The sequence below is a fragment of the Strix aluco genome, chromosome 25 (assembly GCF_031877795.1).
Source record: "Strix aluco isolate bStrAlu1 chromosome 25, bStrAlu1.hap1, whole genome shotgun sequence".
In the NCBI taxonomy this organism is placed as follows: domain Eukaryota; kingdom Metazoa; phylum Chordata; class Aves; order Strigiformes; family Strigidae; genus Strix; species Strix aluco.
This window is the reverse complement of record NC_133955.1, coordinates 3,853,194-3,870,869: the sequence shown is the minus strand read 5'-3', so window position 1 is coordinate 3,870,869 and position 17,676 is coordinate 3,853,194. Positions and strand designations below refer to the sequence as shown.

Sequence of the window (17,676 nt, the reverse complement as noted above, 5' to 3'; positions counted from 1 at the left end):
GGACGGATCCAGAGCAGCAGGACGGATCCAGGGCTGCAGGATGGATCCAGGGCTGCAGGCCAGAGCTGGTGCAAAGGGACGGCTGCAGCACAGAGGGATGGATCGGATGCAGGAGGCTGGTTCTGCTGCAGGGGGGATGGAGCTGCTGCAAAGGGACGGCTCTGATGCAGAGGGATGTGTCTGAGGCAGACAAATGTGACTCAGAGTGATATGAGCCAGGGGTTTGTGTGTCCCCCACCCCAGCCCTGCCATCAGCACAGGGCTGGTTCCCTCTCCCCCAGCACCACGGGCAAACAGACCCATCACCTCCCCTCGCCCCCCCCCGCAGAGACCCACCTGTGCCTCAGTTTCCCCGCACGGCCAAGGGGCAGAGGCTGCTCCCTCCCCATTCCCCCACACGCCTCCATCTGTCCATCCACCCCTCCTGGCACAGTGAGGACGAGGACGGGGGCTCTGACCTCCCGCAGCAGTCAGGAAGGGCCAGAGCGATGTGGGGCCAGTGTGAGCCGCCCCCCTGGGTTATTTATAACCACCTCCAAGTGCCGGTGTGCGGCGGCAGCTCCTGGGGATATTTTTAGCCCGCTGCAGGGAATCACGGCGGCGAGCGCTCGGGAGCAGCAGGAGGGAGGGAGGGAGAGGTGCTGCAGCGCGAAGCCCTGCCAGCATCCCTGCCCTGAAACCCCCCCGCCCTCACCACCCTCCTATTTCAGGAAGGAACCCCCCCCCACCACCACCCCGGGGTGGCTGTGGGGTCACGCCTGGCCTTGGCGCCATTGCAGCCCTTATCGGCCCGCTGCGACCCGCCGGACCTCGTCCCCCTGTCACCCGCTGCCTCCCTGCTCCGAAAAGCCGGACGCGGGCAGGGGGGCTGCACCCTGGTGTGGGGCACCCACCGAGGTGTGGGGTGCCGAGGGGAGGCTGGCGACGGAGAGAGGCCGCGGGGGCTGCTGCTGTCTTCTCGAGACAGGAAGACATTAGGCGAGCGGCGCTGTCTGCATCTCTAATCGGCCTCGCTCCCGCCGGCTGCCGCACGCTCCCCCCGCCCAGCCGCTGCGGAGGCTGCGGGAAATCCAGGCGAAGGCACCCCCTGGGTGTGCAGCCCCGCTCCCCCCCCCAATCCCACCCATGGGTGCTGCCGCGGCCACCCCTGCACTGGCTGCCCGTTGGGTGGGTGCTCTGCACCCTCGTAGTGCCTGCGCAGCCACGTGCACCCACACGCATGCACACGCGTGTGCATCAAAGGGAGGAGCGCCCGTCGTGCGCTCTGGGGAGGGAGGTGCCACCCAGGCCCCGCTGAGCAGGGCCCCCCCCCACCCAGGTGCACAGGGATGCCAAATGCTGCAGCTTCACCCGCTGCAACTCCCCCCCTACACCCGCTGCTGGTAACACCCCCAAATTTCCACACCTCAAAGCCCACTGCAGCCTGCGGGAGCTGCAGAGCACCCCGTGTCAGCTGCCCAGGCACCCCAGGACACCAGCACCCGGGGATCTGGGCATCCAGGACCAGGGCTGGGCACCCCAGGGTGCAGGGCTGGGTTCCTAAGACTGCGGACAGACACCCCAGGGACCGGGGACAGACAGACACCCATCCCCGGCAGCGCTGGCGGAGCGTGGGGCCGAGGTGTGAAGCGCCGCCCTCCTGTTCCAGGCAGTTTCCCAGTTTATTTTCTCCCCTATTAGATTCCAGCTGGCAGGACAGCGCCTATAAATATACATAAGGGCTCATTTACATGACGGTTTATTCGGGAGCAAATTCCACAGCTGCCTGGCAGACGGCTCAGTGCAGCAGGCGAGAATCGTGCCCGGAACCAGCCGTGCCTCAGTTTCCCCATCTGCAATCCAGACAAGGGGGGAATGGCTTTCCCCTCATTTTTGGGAAACTATTCCTGGAAAGCCCAAGCTGTTATTATTGAGGCTATTTATAGCACGCTAAATGGGTTATTAATATGATTATTCGCAGCGTGGCAATGGGTAATTGCCCCAGGTGGGGATGACACCCTGTGTGTGCGAGGTGCTGCATGGGGACGGTCTCAGCCCCAACCTGCCTCCAGCCCAGGGGAAAACTCACCCCAAAACCCCGGGGGGGCACCAGGCTGTGCCCGGCGGGCGATGGGGTCCCACGGTGGAGCCAGGGGCTCGCGGCTGGTGGGAGGGGTTTGGCGCTGCCGTGCTCCGGCGCTGGAGTCCAGCTCTTGTTTCGATCACGATGATTAGCTGAGTCACAGCTGGGGTGCTGCTAATTAAATGTATTTCTTAATTAACAAGATCACAGAGAAGGCCTGCCAGCCCGGCTTGGCTTTCAATCACGGCTGACAGAGGCAGCTGCGGCCGCAGAGGCACGGCGTGGCCTGAGGTGTGACAAGCAGCCCAGTGCTCAGCTCTGCCCCGTGGCCCCCTCCGCTGCTCGCCCAGCCCAGGAGCCCATTTCCCCGTGCAGCAGCTGTGTGAGGATGAGGAGGGCTCATGCCCGGCCTCATCCAGCCACAGGTGAGATGAGCGGGGCAGCCTCAGCCCCTGCCTGTCACAGCCATGGGGTGCAGCGAGTGTGTCGGGGCTCAGCGCAGGGCTGGGCCACCCCCTGCTCCTGACCCATGACTCAGAGCTGCTTCACGTCCCCCTCCGTCCCTCGCCGCTACCTGAGCCCTGACCGAGCCTGGTTATTAATATTAATAATAACCCCCTGTAGCTGCTGTTCACCGACCTCAAAGCGCAACCTGAAGTAACCCTGGTCCCGAGATGGGAAAATCTCCGTCCCGACTGGATGAGGAAACTGAGGCACGGGAAGTGGGGCAGGAGCAGTGCCAGGAGCTTTCCCTGCTCCTCTACAGGGCCTGGCCTGGAAGATGGGGCAGTAAAGCCCCAGGGAGGCACCCACAGCCTGATGGCAACCCATGGATGGGTGAGCCAGAGTGGGTGGAGAAAAAAAAAAATTTAAAAAAATTAATGTGGCAGGGAGAAAAAGAAAAAAAAAGAGAAAAATAAATAAAAATAAATAGAAGAGCCCATTCTACCCTCCAGCCTGAGCTCTGCCCCACGGCGAGGGGCCGATATCCCTGCGGGGAGCGGGGGGCTGAGCTCTGCGGGGGGATTTGGCGTGGGCAGGCGGCGGTGCTGGGGCTTCTCCCCGGCTTTGGCAGTCTGGTCATGTCCTGCCGGGGAGAGCAGCGGCACTGAGTCACGTTCCAGCGGCAGCAGTGACTCACGGCCGCCCCAGCCTCCCAGAGAGCAGCCGGCACATTGCAGAGATTCCTGGATGGAGGCAGGAAAATAAAATTAAATAATAACAACTGCCAGCATCATCCCCCCCAGCCCCCCCCCACCCCTTCCTCCTCCTTCCTTCCCCCAACCTCCTGCAACACAGGCGCAAACAGCAAATTCCTGCGCCACCGGGAAACACCTCCCGCCTCGCCAGACGCCGAGATGCACGACCTGGTTCTCAATTGCACGAAACGCCCTTTGCCAGCAGCCTGCGGGGGCCCCCGAAAAGGAGGTGGAAGCTGCACCCCCACCCCCCTCCTCTGCAAAGCTCCTCCGAGCCTGGGGATAACCTGGGCAGCGGGGTCTTGCCAGTGCAATGCAAAGGGGGGGGGGGGGGGGTAGATCTTGGGGTCCCCCTCCTGCTTTGCGTTGCTCCCCGAGGAGTTTGGGGGGATGCAGAGTGGGATGGGGGGACCCCAGCTCTAAGGTTGCACAATCCTCGCTGTGTTGTGTTTGGTTTGGTTTTTTTTTTTTTGCTAGATGATGCATCATTTAGCATCATCTCCCATCTTTAAATCTCCCCACCCAAGGGGGTGCCCCCAGCCTGGGGGTCCCCACGTGCCCCCGGGGGGGCTGCACCCGGGGCAGGGCTCTGCTGCAGCTGCCTTCAGCCTCGCTACAGCTATTCTTGACAGCGCTGGGCGGGAGCGGTGGAAACCCCCGTGGGCTGCAGAGGCTGCGCGGCGGGGAGAGGCCATGCTGCCGCAGCCAGAGCCCTGCTGCCAGCGGGGCCCTGTGGGTCACAGCCCCTATGGGCCTTCGGAGCCCGACACACCTACAGAGCCCAACCCCAACAGAGCCAGAGTCCCTGCTGCGGAGGGCTGGCCCCTATGGAGCCCAACTCCTATACAACCCCACCCCAGGCGTTCGAGAGGAAGAGCTGTGCCCCAGGGATGCAGCTCCCGAGAGATCAGCCCCTATAGAGCAGGAAACCCCATCTCACACGGCAGACTGGAACCCCTATAGGGACCTGCAATTAGCAAGGAAGAGAATACGCCCTATAGAGCCTGTCCCTATAGAGAGGGAGTGCCTGCCCTCTAGGAAACACCCCTATAGAGCCTGTCCCTATGGAGGGGGAGTGTTTGCCCTCTAGAGAACCCCCCTATAGAGCCTGTCCCTATAGAGGGGGAGTGTTTGCCCTCTAGAGAACCCCCCCTATAGAGCCTGTCCCTATAGAGGGGGAGTGTTTGCCCTCTAGAGAACCCCCCCTATAGAGCCTGTCCCTATAGAGGGGGAGTGCCTACTCTCTAGGGAACACCCCTATAGAGCCTGTCCCTATAGAGGGGGAGTGTTTGCCCTCTAGAGAACCCCCCTATAGAGCCTGTCCCTATAGAGGGGGAGTGTTTGCCCTCTAGAGAACCCCCCCTATAGAGCCTGTCCCTATAGAGGGGGAGTGTTTGCCCTCTAGAGAACCCCCCCTATAGAGCCTGTCCCTATAGAGGGGGAGTGCCTACCCTCTAGGGAACACCCCTATAGAGCCTGTCCCTATAGAGGGGGAGTGTCTGCCCTCTAGAGAACCCCCCTATAGAGCCTGTCCCTATGGAGGGGGAGTGTCTACCCTCTAGAGACCCCCCCTATAGAGCCTGTCCCTATAGATCAAGACCCCCCACCCCCCAGAGCAGTTCCCAGGACAAGCAGAGCGCAGCCCTGCAGCCTGGGGGTGGGGGGTTCCATAGGGCCCATACAGTCCCCATCCCACCCCACACCTGGGGGGGCACGTGCGGGAACTGACCCCAGGACCTGCTGAACCCCTTCGTGGGGAGCAGGGGGGACCACAGTGACCCCCAACTTCTCTGTGATGCTGTCGGCCACCTCCCCGCTTGCTCCACGCCCTTGAACTTCTCCACCCCCCCGCCCCTTTCCCCACAGCGTGGATGGGGGGTGCGGTACCCACCCGGGTTTTGGGGTGAGCACGGGACAACGAAGCCTCGGCGAGGCGGCGACAGCCCCGTTCGCCTTCGCCGCGGGCTGGGTTTTCTCAATGAGGGGTGGCCCGGCCCCCGGCGTAGCTGCGGGTTTCACAAGGTATTTTGGTCAGTGCTTACAAGAAGAGGCCGCGGGGAGGGCTGCGGCGAGGGGGGATTCCAGTAAATGGCCTCCGAGCCTTCCTCATTCTCGAGAATAGGAAACTGCACGACTTCTCCACGGGGTTTCGCTTTCTGTGCGGGGAGGCGAGAGGCCAAACTGCTCCGCTGGACCATCGCTGCGACGCAGCCAGGGGACCGAAAAAGCACGGGAAGAGAAAATTCATCAACGTCTTTAGCTGCAAAAAAAATTTTTTTTTTTTCTTTCCTAGGGAATCATTGAATCCTCCTGTGAGTTAGATCTCCCACCAGCCTGTTTGGGGGTGCTGGGGGTGGCTGAGCGATGCTGGGTCCCAGCCAGCCGTCTTTGGGGGTGATGATGCCGAGGCCACAGCCGTGACCTGCCCCGTTATCGCCCCTTCTCCTCCCCGGCAGCCCCTTCCCCATGGCACAGGGGGACGCTGCAGTGGGACCGTGGTCCCCAAGGGGGGCTGGGGGCCAGGAAGGGGGGTAGGCAGGAGCTGGTAAAAATAGCACCCAGGTGCCCTCTGCCCCAGAAGCGATTTCTCGCTGGGTAAACAGGAAATCTATTCTTAGGCCCATTCATGAGCCGCGGGGCTGACGGCAGCTCCCTGCTCCGGGCTTGTTTTGTTCCTCGCTGACACAGGGGTGACGCCGAGGCGGAAGGCCACCACGCAGAACCTTCCAGCCCCGCGGGCTTCCCCTTGCTCATTCTTTCCCCCCAGCAGCACCTTGCGCTCCCCGGCTTTTCCAGGGGTGCTGGGGTTTCCCCTTCACATGAGGGGGTAGTGGGAAGTGAGGGCAGTTTTGGGGTGTCTCCGGAAACCTTGTTTGCTTCTGGGCTCAGCCCCATGCTGGGTGGCACCCCGAGGGGTAATTGCTTTGGCAGAGCTCTCCCCCCACATCCAGCTCCTCTTCCTTGATGGTATCTCTTAAGTTGGAGGAGACAAAGCCACCAGAGTTTGCCCTTTCCTGGGACACGCTGAGGAAGGAGGACAAGGCTCACAGCTTTCCCCTGGCCCCCCGAAGCCCCCCCAAGCAGCGACAGGCGTGGTTCATCTTTAGTCCTGATCCTACCCCTGAGTGTTGTGCTCATTTGCAGTATCAGGCCCCACCTCACTTCCCTTCCTGCTCCCCACGGGTCCGTTCAGGCCGTGACACCCCAGGCTCTGCCCGAAGCTGCTGTGGGCCGGAGCTGCTACTTGACCCAGTGCAGGCAGCAATCCCTGCCTGCTCGGCCCAGCCTGCCCTGCCTGAGGACAGTGGGCTCCCCCAGCTCCCTGCGTGGGGCTCCCCCACCCCACAAGTGGCAACTTCTGCCTGGGCAACATTTTTGGGGCACTAAAGAAGACGCAGAGAGAGAAACATGGGGCTGCAGCCTGCAGCAGCGGGTGAAACAATCAGGGGTGCTCGTTATGCTGATGATGAAGAGGGGAATTCCCCCGTGTCTCCCCAGCACCACCACCCTGCACCAGCACCACCCATGTGGACCCAGCCTTGTCCCAGAGTGTTTCCCCCCCAGGAAACAGGTGACCGAGAGAGGTACAAGGGTGGAAGGTGCCCGTGAGCAGGACGGGTGCAGGGAAAGTCTGGGGAGGGCAGGAGCGCAGGCTGGCAGGGGACGCAGGTTGGGGGTGTCTATGGTTAAGGGGTACCCCCCCCCCCCACGGGACTGCAGCAGTGTGAGGCCAGGAGTGGTGACGGGCTGGGAGAGGGACACCCTAAATCCAGCACTGGGGTCCCTGAGCTGGGTGAGGGTGAGCTACAGGCTGGGTCTCTGCAGGGTGTCAGAGCGGGGCTGGTGGCAGACGAGGCGATGTGGGGCTCTGGGGACCATCCCGCGGGGTGCTCTGGAAAATACACCCCCAAAAAGGCTCCTCAGACTGCGCACGGAGGGTTGCAGGTAGGATTTATCAGAACAGTCCCAATTCCACAGATGTTTTCATAAGACTGGGTATCCCCCCTGCACAATCCCCTGCTGGGGCCAGGCTCGGCTCAAGGCTGAGCCATTACTGCCCTCGGGCGGCAGCTGCCGGCACGGCACAGCGAGCTGAGGGGCGCGGGCTCCCCAAAACCCTCTGGCTCTCCCTCCACCTCACGGCTCGAGTACCTCCATCGTCTCTGTCCGCAGAGAGCAAGGAGGGAGGGGACGGGGGATCTGGCTTGTCCATGCGGTGGCAAACGTACCGGTGCCTTGGGCTTTTCGTGATGAAAAACCAAAAGGCAGGAGGGGTAGGGGGGAGGTTTGACCCACCGGGCAGCGCAGAAGGTGGGCACGGCCTCAGTCGGCTTCCTCGCAGGAGTCTGCATCCTCACCCTCCTCCGGGCGCGTGATCCCCGCGGCGGAGCGCGCCATGACCCTCATCCAGCGCCGCTTCAGCTCCTTGGTGTCGGCCACGAAGGTGTAAAGCTGCCGGGACTGAGCCAGCTGGAAGAGGTGGCGGGAGTCGTCCTGGGGCAGGTCCTTCACCTGGTAGCCCAACAGCGGGATGGAGGTGTGGGCTCGGACGTCCTGCCAAGAGAGGAGACAGTGGTGGGAGGCAGGGGCTGGGCACAGCGGGATGTGTCGCGAGATAGATGATCCCAAGTGTCTTTTCCAACCTGAATGATTCCGTGATTCTGATTCTATGGAGCCAGGCCTGGCCTTACCTGGGGGGCTGCATAGATGTACAGCACGAGGGGATCATCCTGCGGGATCACGAACCAGCCCCGTGTGCCCCCCTTGCCATTCTTGTCCAGCAGCTGCAGGGAGCTGCACAGCAAACTCTTGCCTGATACCTCAGCGGCTCCTTTCTGACAAAAAAACCCAACAGACAAATCCCTTAAATACCCCGTGTGTGCGTGCGGGAGGCACCGAGTGAAGGTCATTTCCTGGGGAATTCCCTGCCCGCTCCACAAAACCCCCCCAAACCAGGGGCAGGCTCAGAGCAGGAGGGAGGGAGCTTAGCACATCCACCAGCCTGGCAATTAACGGGCACCCTCTGATTGCTGCGGGAGCGACACCCACCCCTCCTGCTGCAGGTGCACAGCCAGGCTGTGACAGTGACCCCGGGGGGGGACCAGGGTGGGTGGCAGAGCTCGGAGGGACAGAGGAGCAGGGAGGACGGGCAGAGCTCACCTCCAGGATGCCTTTGTGCTTCCCCTCCCGGTCCTCGAGCACCACGTGGCCCGTCAGGAAGACGTAACACTCCTGGCACACGCGGTTCAGGCGGTTCCTGTCGTACTGTAGCTCGGCCCTGTAGTCTGAACAGCGGGCGCACACCACCTACAACCACCAGACAGGGACACTGGTGAGACTGGGGCAGGGCTGGGCGATCCCGGGGACAAGGCCACGAGGAGCTGGGGGGCAGGAGCAGCCCTGAGCTTATAGCTCTATCCCTCATTTAAATAAATTCGCTATATCGTGAACAGCAGTTACGACGTTGAATTGTCAAACAAGTTATTACAATCATCACAGCTATTCCTATGAGCAATACAAATGTTTTAATCATTTGAAGTTTGGCAACCATGAAGTAAGCTTGTTCCATATTTCTTCAAAGCCTAAAGAAGTATCGTCCTTTTGTATCTCCTGTAAAATATCTAATTGTTGTAATATTATTCCTAAATCTACATTTATTTTTCCTGTTTCATCTATGTATGTACAACAACTAGAATTCACAACTGTGCACAATCCCCCATGTGAGGCCAACACTATGTGTTGCTGTCAGCACTGCAGATCAGGGAATGATTTCATTCAATAACACTCTGGTAACCTCTCTTGTCTTATTAGTTCTGCATGGGAATGCCTCTGGCCAAGAGGAGAAGGTATCTGTTAATACCAATAAGTACCAATACCCCCTTTTTCTTGGGAGTTTAGAAAAATCCCAAGGATTTTTCCCCAGGGAAAGGGGTACAAGGTGCAGGAGAGGTGCGCTCCTGCCGCAGCAGCCACCCAAGGAGGCCGGGAGGGAGGGAAGAGAGGGGGGACGGGGCGACTCACGTATCCACAAGCCCGACAATGGTGTCTCCGGCGCACGATGGCGTTGAAGGGCTCTTTGCAGCGCATGCACATGGTCACCAGGTTGTCCCGCACCCACTGTGGAGCTCGGCGGCCCAGCTCCTCTGTCTGGGGGTGGGAGAAGGCGTTGCTGGGGCTGGCTAGTTGTGATCTGGGTGGTCCCAGCCCCTCTGCTCTCAACCCTTCCCCTCCTCAGCCCTTCTCCCCATCTGCAGCCTCCCCCCAGCTCTGCTCAGCTAGGGAAACTGAGGCACAGCAAGGTGGGCTCTCCTGAGCTGCCATGCAGGGGGGTGCTGGAAGCGGGCAGGGCATGGGGAGGGCAGGGGGGTTACCTTCAGTGCAGGGGTGCCCGTCTCCAGCCCATGGACTGCTGTCTTAAAGGTCTCACTCCTCTTCTCTTTCCTGTCAATGGCATCTTGGAAGGCCTACAGGGGAAGGCAGGGCTGGAGGGGCAGGCGGGGGGGCTGCCCCTGCCACAGGGCACCCAGCAGGGCTGAGTGAGATGGGCCGCCTCTCCCAGCACTCGGGGGTACCTTGATCCAGGCATTCATCTCCTCCCCAGACCTGGGTACAAAAGGGGAGATGGATAAGCTGTCGTCCCTCCTCCTCGAGGGTCTGCAGGACCACCACCCTTCCCCCTTACCTGGCTTGCAGCTCCAGCGTCCGCTGCTTTCCCGAGACCAGGAAGGTGTGAGGGAACTGCGTGTCGTTCAGCTCCTGCACCTGAGAGAGACCAAAGAAAGGACGTGGAGCAGCTGAACCCACCTCCAGCACGCAGGAACCTTCCTCCATGATGCAGGGGACAGACACTTCCCTTGGGCACAAGCCCTTCAGCCCCTCAAACCCTGCACAAGATTTCACTTGGATCAGAGCATATCAACTCATCCTCACCCACAGAGCCACCCCTGGCTCCAGCTCCCCTCTCCTTTCCAAGAAAGTGCAGGGCAGAGGCCATGTTACACCCCAGAGCAGGGTGTATTTTGGAGGAAGCAGGGGCTGGGGAAGCACAAAGACAAGGTGCCTGTCTGACCTTCATGCTGTCCACGTCGATGCGGAGGTGGACCTGGAACTCAGCGCCCACCTGGATGACCTTGGGCACGCAGTACAGCAGCATGTTGTTGAACTGGGCAGGGGAGGATGATTGTTGGTCGGAGCTCAGCACCTGCCTTCTCAGAGCTGGGGGCTCCCCTGGGATCTAGGGTGCTTTGCCCCCCCACCTGGGGTTGAGCTGGTCCTTGGGAAGAATCCAGCCTGAAAAGTGACTGTTTCTGCCCCAGCCCTCTCCCACCCTGCAAAGGTGAAGCACTCTGGGAGCGTGGCAGGGGCTGCCGTGCCCAGGGGATCAGCACGTTCCTAACCACGTCCTGTACAGGGTGCCCTGCACTGGGGGGGACGAGCCCCCTAGCTCTGAATTCATCCCCTCTGCGTAGAGATGACCCAGCAAGACCCCGGCCAGGCTGTGCTGGCCCTCTCCCCTCATCCCATCTCATCTGGTCCCTTCCCCCGGGCACTCCAGCTCCCACCAGGAACAGGTACTTCTCCGATGTGCTCTTGTTGCGGGTAGAGATTTTTTGGATTGGCCCCTCCTTGATCAGCTCATTGGAGGGATCCACAATGTCGTCCTCGAGGCCCAGCCGCTGATAGACCACCCAGAGCTTCTGCAGCCGCTCCTGGGGGAGACAGAGGGACCTCTTTGTGTGGGGAGCTGAGCAGCCACAACCTTGCCACCCCTCCATCCCACCTCCTGAGTACTAGGAGAGGCGGCACAGCTCTCTCACCCCACACTGATCTTCGAGAGCAGCTCCCAGCCTTGAGCAGCCGGTCACATCACGGCTGACATTGCAGACATGACTTCCCCAGGCTCGGGGTGACGGGGTCAGGCATCAAGGGCAGGGTCTAACCTCCTCTTCCAAACCCACAGTGCTCCTGGCCCGTTCAGGGCAGGGCTGTGCTCCACTGGGTCACACAGCAACAAGGTGGTGCAGGGTCTGGAGCACAGGTCTGATGGGGAGCGGCTGAGGGAACTGGGGGGGTTTAGTCTGGAGAAGAGGAGGCTGAGGGGAGACCTCATGGCCCTCTGCAACTCCCTGAAAGGAGGGTGCAGAGAGGGGGGAGGAGTCTCTTGAGCCAAGGAACCAGCGCCAGGACAAGAGGGAATGGCCTCAAGCTGCGCCAGGGCAGGGTCAGACTGGCTCTTAGGAAGGATTTCTTTGCAGAAGGGGTTGTTGGGCGTTGGAATGGGCTGCCCAGGGCAGGGGGGGAGTCCCCATCCCTGGAGGGGTTGAAGAGTCGGGTTGACCCAGCGCTGAGGGATCTGGTGGAGTTGGGAACAGTTAATGTGAGGTTCATGGTTGGACTGAAGGAGCTTCAAGGGCTTTTCCAACCTGGATGATTCTATGATTCTAAGGCCGTGAGGAATCTCTCAGACTGCTGTGCCGTGACCCACAAAGCACTGCCAGCTGGGACAGGCACTCACCATCTCGGCGATGGCTGCGTTTGAGTGCTTGGCCACCATAAAAATCATCTCCAGGGCCTCTGCAACGAGAAGAGAAAGGGTGGAGGTTAAACACTTGCTAGGGAGCTGTGGGAGAAAACCCCTGGGTCTCTCCCTCACAGTGGAGACACGCGTGTGGTGGCTGCTGCCCTCCCCTGGACACAGCCTGAATGGCCCTGAAACGCTGCACAAGTGTCTGGGTCCGGCTGGACTGCGCGGCGTGGCGCGGTCGGGTCCTGGGGGGACAGACAGCCAGCTCGTTTGTCCCTCCATCCCAGCAGGACTGAGGACCGCTGCTATCCGTAGGGGTCTGAGAGCTCCCCCGGCCACTGCAGGGCTCCCTGGGGGATACTCTGGAGAGATCGTCCTTATCCTGACCCACCCCCCTTCCCCACTGACCTCCACAGACCCTGGAAGGGCAGATTAACCCCTTTCCCTGCTAGAAAAGGGTCAGACTGAGAGCTTTATCCAAGGACACAGGGCAGGTGGTGAGGGAATCCAGGTATCCTGATGCCTGTGTACAACACCAGGGGTTGTTATTTCCCCTACAAACCCACCCTGTCACTCCCCACAGCGGGGACAGCCCGACGGAGCCCTTACTCTCTGCATCGTCCTGGTCTGGGGACTCGGGCGGTAGTTTTCGGACATAATCTTTGAGGAGGAGTTCATAGCGCGGGATCCTCTGCACAGGTTCCAGCATGTGGTGCTGCAGCGTTAAGTTAGCACAGACCTTCCTCTTCTGGGGAGAGACACCACACACAGAGAGAGAAACAGTGACCAAGGCAGCTCCCACCCGCCGCTGCTTCCCCCTTGCAGGGAGGTTTTGGCGAGCACTGCTGCGGTCCCCCACCCTGCTGTGGCCCATTACCTGGATGTCAGCAATGAGCTCCTGGAAGGGTGGTGATTTCTCTGACCAGACAGTGATGAGCTCCACGGCCTTGTCGAAGTTCTTCACGTATTCACCGTACATCTTGAGGAACGGTGCGAGCTTCTGGATCACGTCCCCGATCCGGGGGTTGCAGCTCCTGCAGGAGGGAAGCGCAGACCGGCAGCTCCCTCAGTCCAGCGGGGCAGACAGCGAGGGATAAAGTGAAGGGGCAGCATGTGCATGGTGGGGGACAGAGGTTTTTTTTTCCACTGCAACTTGCTACATTCCCACACAACTTCCTGCCCTCCAGAATGGGAATGTCCTCACCTCGCATCCAGTCTGGGCTGTTCGTGCCTGGGCACACCCCTAAACCACCTGAGATGTCACCCCCCTTTTCAGAAATCCCCTGATCTGGGCTGGAGTGTTTTAAGGAAGTGTCTTCCAGCACAAAGACATTTGGAGCAAAACAGGCTGAGCTCTGGTCCTGATGGGAGACCAAATTCATCACTGCTCCCCCGTTCTGCCAAAGCAACCCAGGCATCCTCCCCCCAGCTCCTGCAGCTCACCAATCCTCCATGCGCTTCTGCAGCTCTGGCAGGAAGAACTTGGCGTGGAACTGGTAGATGGAGGAGATGTTGGAGAAGATCATTTTCACCACCTCCTCTGGGACCGTCTTCCCGTTTTTGGCTTCTTTCATCAGCTCTGTATAGAATACCTGGAAGAAAGAAGGGGTGAATAAAAGAAAGAAAGTGAATAAAAAGGAGTCAGGAAAAGGCTTGAGGATCCCATTCTCTCTCTGAGACTGGCACACCACCCAGTGAAAATGCCTGACTCTGCAGGAGGGAAATCCCAGGCCTCAAGAGGGGGATGGAAGGTTTTGCTGGGACAAAGGTGCTCCATGGAGGTGTGGGCTGTAGGAAAGGCAAAGGCCAGGCCCATTCGCTTGCCATAAAGACCATCAGCCCAGTGTGGCTCTGATCTGTACAGCTTCATTCTCTCCAAAAACCTCCAGGCAACACCTGAACTGAGCCCAGGCACTGCCACAGGGTTCAAGCCCTACCGAGGACCACAGGAAAATTGGTGAATGTGGAGCTGCACCGTGGTCCTGCCCGGTTTGTCAGTGTGGGGTGGCTGAGCTGTGCTGGTGGGGGCAGACGGCAGCAGGGCTATCGCTCCCCGGACCTGCGTGGGCCCTCTGCTCCCCAGCTCACCTGGTCGAGAAGGTGGAGACGGTTGACATAAGCCTGCTCTGTCTCCAGCAGCTCCAGAGCGATTTTCTTTTCCTCTGGTTCCTGCATGGGGAGAAGGGCTCAATCTCACGTGACTCTCACCAGCCTGAGGAGATTCAGCTCTGTTCCCCAGTGTTGACAGACCACAGTCCAACATCAAACTGGACCTTGCTTTGTGTGAGGGCAAGGGAAGGGTCTCTACAAAGCATGCAGTGAAAACAAAGGTAAAAACAAAGCTGGTTTGGGACTGTCAGGAAGCCTGGCTCACGTCCTCCTGGGTCACCTCTTTCTCTGTGCCTGTTTCTCCCAGAGCAATACAGGGCTATCGATCCCGAGGAGTGGGGCAGGGTGGGGTGGGTTAACCCCACGGTCTACAATTGCACTGAGGAATTGAATGCAGTCCTGCAGAAAGGGGCCTGCAGTTGGCACAGGGCAGCACAGCCCCAGGGACACCCTGGGATGGAGCTGGCTGGGCCCACCTGTGCATCTGACCCCCACGGCGTAGTTATATCAGAGCTGGAAGAGACGAGGTCTGCTTGGATCTATCTGGCCATGGGGGGTTTGTGCCCGAAGCACCAGGGAAGGGGACACGTCTCTGTCACCCACGCCCTGGCCCTTTGCATGGCAGGGACCTGCTTGGAGTCAGCAGAGAGTTCAGCTCCAATCCAGCCCCTGTGACTCCCCACCCGAGCTCAGGCACCCACCAGCCTCCAGAGCCCACCTTGCTGCCAGGCTCAAGGCCTGGGCCCTGCCGCCTCCTCCAGTTGTCCTCACTGATCTTGTGTCGGAAAGAACGGACGCATTGGAAGCTGAGCCTCCGCTGGTTCTGCTGCTGCTCCTCCTCCTCGTTCTCTTGCTCTGCTTGGAGACTGGCAGCCATCTGGGAGAAGCTCTGGCTGGCAGGGGATGCTGGAAGCTGTAGGGGCCGGCTGGTTGCAGTAGTCTGGCCGTGCGGAGCCTGCTTGTCCCTCCAGGCAAACGTGCCGGCCCTGCCCCGGAGGAATCAGCAGGATCAGTTCACCCATTCCCCCAGCGCAGCGCGGCCCACCCAGCTCCCAGTCCCAGATTAAACCCACCATCCCCAAGTGAAGGTGATAAAACACAGCAGCACCCCAGTGCCGATGCTGCTTTGCTCCACTACCACCCCGGTGATACAAACCAGGGTCTGACATCCCGTACATCCTCCAAGGGGGCCAGGATCCAGCCTCTCTTCTCCCAGTGCCTCCCGCTGATGTGGTCAGTCCCTGTCCTGCTCTAGAAAAGCATGACTCTGCCGTTTATCCCACACACAGCCGTTTATTTCCCAAAGCTCATCCCTGCCCTTTGCTTTCTGCCTGCAGCCTTGGGCACGAGGCTTTAAAAGTCAAATAGCCAAGAGGTGTCAGCCAAGAGGAGGGCTTGTGTAGGTGGTTTTAAAGAGGAGTAGGCTTTTGGTGGTTTTCTTTCTTCCCTTTTCTGGCAAAGATTCCCTTTCCAGAGCAGGTATGGGGGAGAAACCACACAGGGCACAGGCCCTGAAGATGACAGCAAGCAAGCTGTCTGTCCTCTGAGAGCTGGCCCCTGGGGTAAATTGCTCTGGGCAGAAACTGGAAAGATATCCACCGGTGGCCTGCAGACAGGAGTGGGATGAGGAGGAGAGGAAAAACAGGATGAAATGATATAAAACCGCAGAGTTGAGGATGGGAAATGACTTGAGGGGCAGACACAACTGAAGAGGATGACAGGTCCCTCCCCATGCTGATGAGCATGTGTCTGTGAGCTCAGGAGTGCGTTTGCAGCCATCCATGTGCCCCCTCCTACCCAGGGGGGCTGGCATAACCCTTCATGTGACAGACTGGCTTTATCTGTCCCTCCGGGTGCCTCCCAGCCTAAACCCACTGCTGAGACCTGACCGGGAACTTCTCTCTTTCTATTTGCACTGACTTGGGCTAAACAGTTTTCTGTTCCAGAAAGCTTGTTTCCAGGTTCCCCAGCTTCCTCTGAAAGTTGTAAGTTACTTCTATTTCCTCTAAATCGAACTCATGCTTCACGATAAACAACAAACACACTGCAGCAGCGAAACGGAGGCAGATCAAATGCTGCAAACGGTTCCAATGCAACAGCATCACAGGCCAAATTTCGACTGTGGGACCGTGGGGACAATCATGCTGCTCTGGAGCCATCCAGAGCACAAAGCCCAGGGCAAAGCACGCAGCCGAGATGCAGGCGAAGTTCCTGGAGCAGAAGGAAAACTCATGCCTGACCATCTTCAGAAGTGCTGCAAAACACATCTGCCCAACCACCCAGCCTCATCAAGGCTCACTGAGAGCACCTCACTGATACAAAGAAAGGCAAGATTTGGTATGCTCATTCAACAGATGGGGAAACTGAGGCACAGATCACAGCGACAACTCGCCCCAAACCTCAGAATTACTTTTACCCCAGAGGCAAGGAAGATCCCCTCGCTCCGACCCTGGCACACACTTGTCTGAGGGTCTCAGCTCACACTCCAAGTGAAGGCACTGTTTTACAGGGCTGCCATGCAGCCCAAAAGGAACTTGCTCTCCCCCTTAATGTGATGCTTTCTCTTCCCTTTCCTAGAAACCACATTGCTGCAAACAACTGGATAGTCTGAGGCTGGTGCTGGAGGCTCGGATCCTTCCAGACGCTCAAGCAGTTAATTCCCAGTGAAGACCTCTGCCTACATATTTGTAAACCAAAATCCTTTTTCCCCAGCAGCAGGGGAAGAAGCATTCACCAGCCAGGCTGACTGCAAAGGTGCTGCTGAGCGCAGAGGGAACAAGCATCCCACAACCTAACCCTGAGCTAGGAGCAGAAACCTCCAGCAAAGTCAGTCACATCCCACTGAGGTTTTCAGATTTCTGCCCATGACCTGCAGCAGGAGGAAGACATCGGGGCAATCTGAGTGCTAAAGAACAGCAAATCACCTAGTCAGCTTCTCCACAGCCTCCAAACCAAGTCCGCGGTGGGTTTCTTCCTTCCAAAACCCACACCACGTAGAGCCCTAACGCACGCACAGCGCCCAGGACCCTCCCTCCTTACCGGTGCTCTTCAAACACAGCCACCATGTTCAACACACTCTGTTGGTTATCAGCCTCTCCCTCCATGGCACTGGCTGCACCGGCTGGGTGCAGGGTGTAAAGTTGCTGCACGGGTGGCTCCTGATGGCTGCAGCTCCTTCTTCTCTCCCCCTCTCTGCTTTGAGGTGTTTCTGGGACCCAGGATGTTCTCTGGGGACAAGGATTTGCACAAGGCAAAGACCATCTGCTCTCCTTCTTTCTGTGGTAGGAGAGCTTGTCTCTGGGTTGGCCTCAAAAGGAAAGAGGAAGCGCAGCCTGTTGCAAGTAGGAGAAACACTGTGAAAACACTGGGAATTGGCTCAGTTCAGGGGGGACCTTGCCATGGGCCCCAAACCGGTGGCATAACCAAGCCCAGAGTGGCGGTGGGGACAGTGCAAAGGCACCAGTTGGGCAGGAGGCCTGACCTGCTGCGATGGCGTGGGCTGTGTCCCAGCACGCGCTGAGCCCAGGTGCCCCTCGCAGGTTGTGCATGAGTCACAGAATCCCAGAATCATCTCGGTTGGAAAAGCCCTTGAAGCTCCTCCAGCCCAACCATGAACCTCACCCTGACCGTTCCCAACTCCACCAGATCCCTCAGCGCTGGGTCAACCCGACTCTTCAACCCCTCCAGGGATGGGGACTCCCCCCCTGCCCTGGGCAGCCCATTCCAACGCCCAACAACCCCTTCTGCAAAGAAATCCTTCCTAAGAGCCAGTCTGACCCTGC

General features: G+C 59.4%; 1 protein-coding gene across 4 annotated transcripts; it reads right to left on the bottom strand.

Annotated features, from left to right (window-relative positions):
- Nucleotides 1-1,722: 1,722 nt before the first annotated feature.
- Nucleotides 1,723-17,637, bottom strand: FGD2 (FYVE, RhoGEF and PH domain containing 2). Of its 4 annotated transcripts, XR_012626419.1 has the most exons (20): nucleotides 17,376-17,637; nucleotides 16,934-17,226; nucleotides 14,613-14,880; nucleotides 13,874-13,954; nucleotides 13,229-13,377; nucleotides 12,663-12,819; nucleotides 12,395-12,533; nucleotides 11,777-11,835; nucleotides 10,824-10,970; nucleotides 10,331-10,423; nucleotides 9,944-10,023; nucleotides 9,834-9,864; nucleotides 9,633-9,725; nucleotides 9,283-9,408; nucleotides 8,422-8,568; nucleotides 7,953-8,096; nucleotides 7,558-7,815; nucleotides 5,304-5,461; nucleotides 2,702-3,249; nucleotides 1,723-2,233 (listed from the first exon to the last, which is right to left on the bottom strand). XR_012626419.1 is itself a non-coding variant. In XM_074850457.1 (17 exons), exons 2-17 carry the CDS (start codon nucleotides 16,996-16,998, stop codon nucleotides 7,585-7,587), a joined length of 2,010 nt encoding a protein of 669 aa, XP_074706558.1. In that variant the 5' UTR covers nucleotides 16,999-17,226; nucleotides 17,376-17,637; the 3' UTR covers nucleotides 7,196-7,584. The 4 variants fall into 4 exon arrangements, 1 of the variants encoding a protein (XP_074706558.1); XR_012626418.1 differs by having other exon boundaries at nucleotides 1,723-3,249; XR_012626420.1 differs by lacking the exons at nucleotides 16,934-17,226; nucleotides 17,376-17,637 and adding an exon at nucleotides 15,051-15,114 and having other exon boundaries at nucleotides 1,723-3,249.
- Between the last annotated feature and the right edge of the window lie 39 nt (nucleotides 17,638-17,676).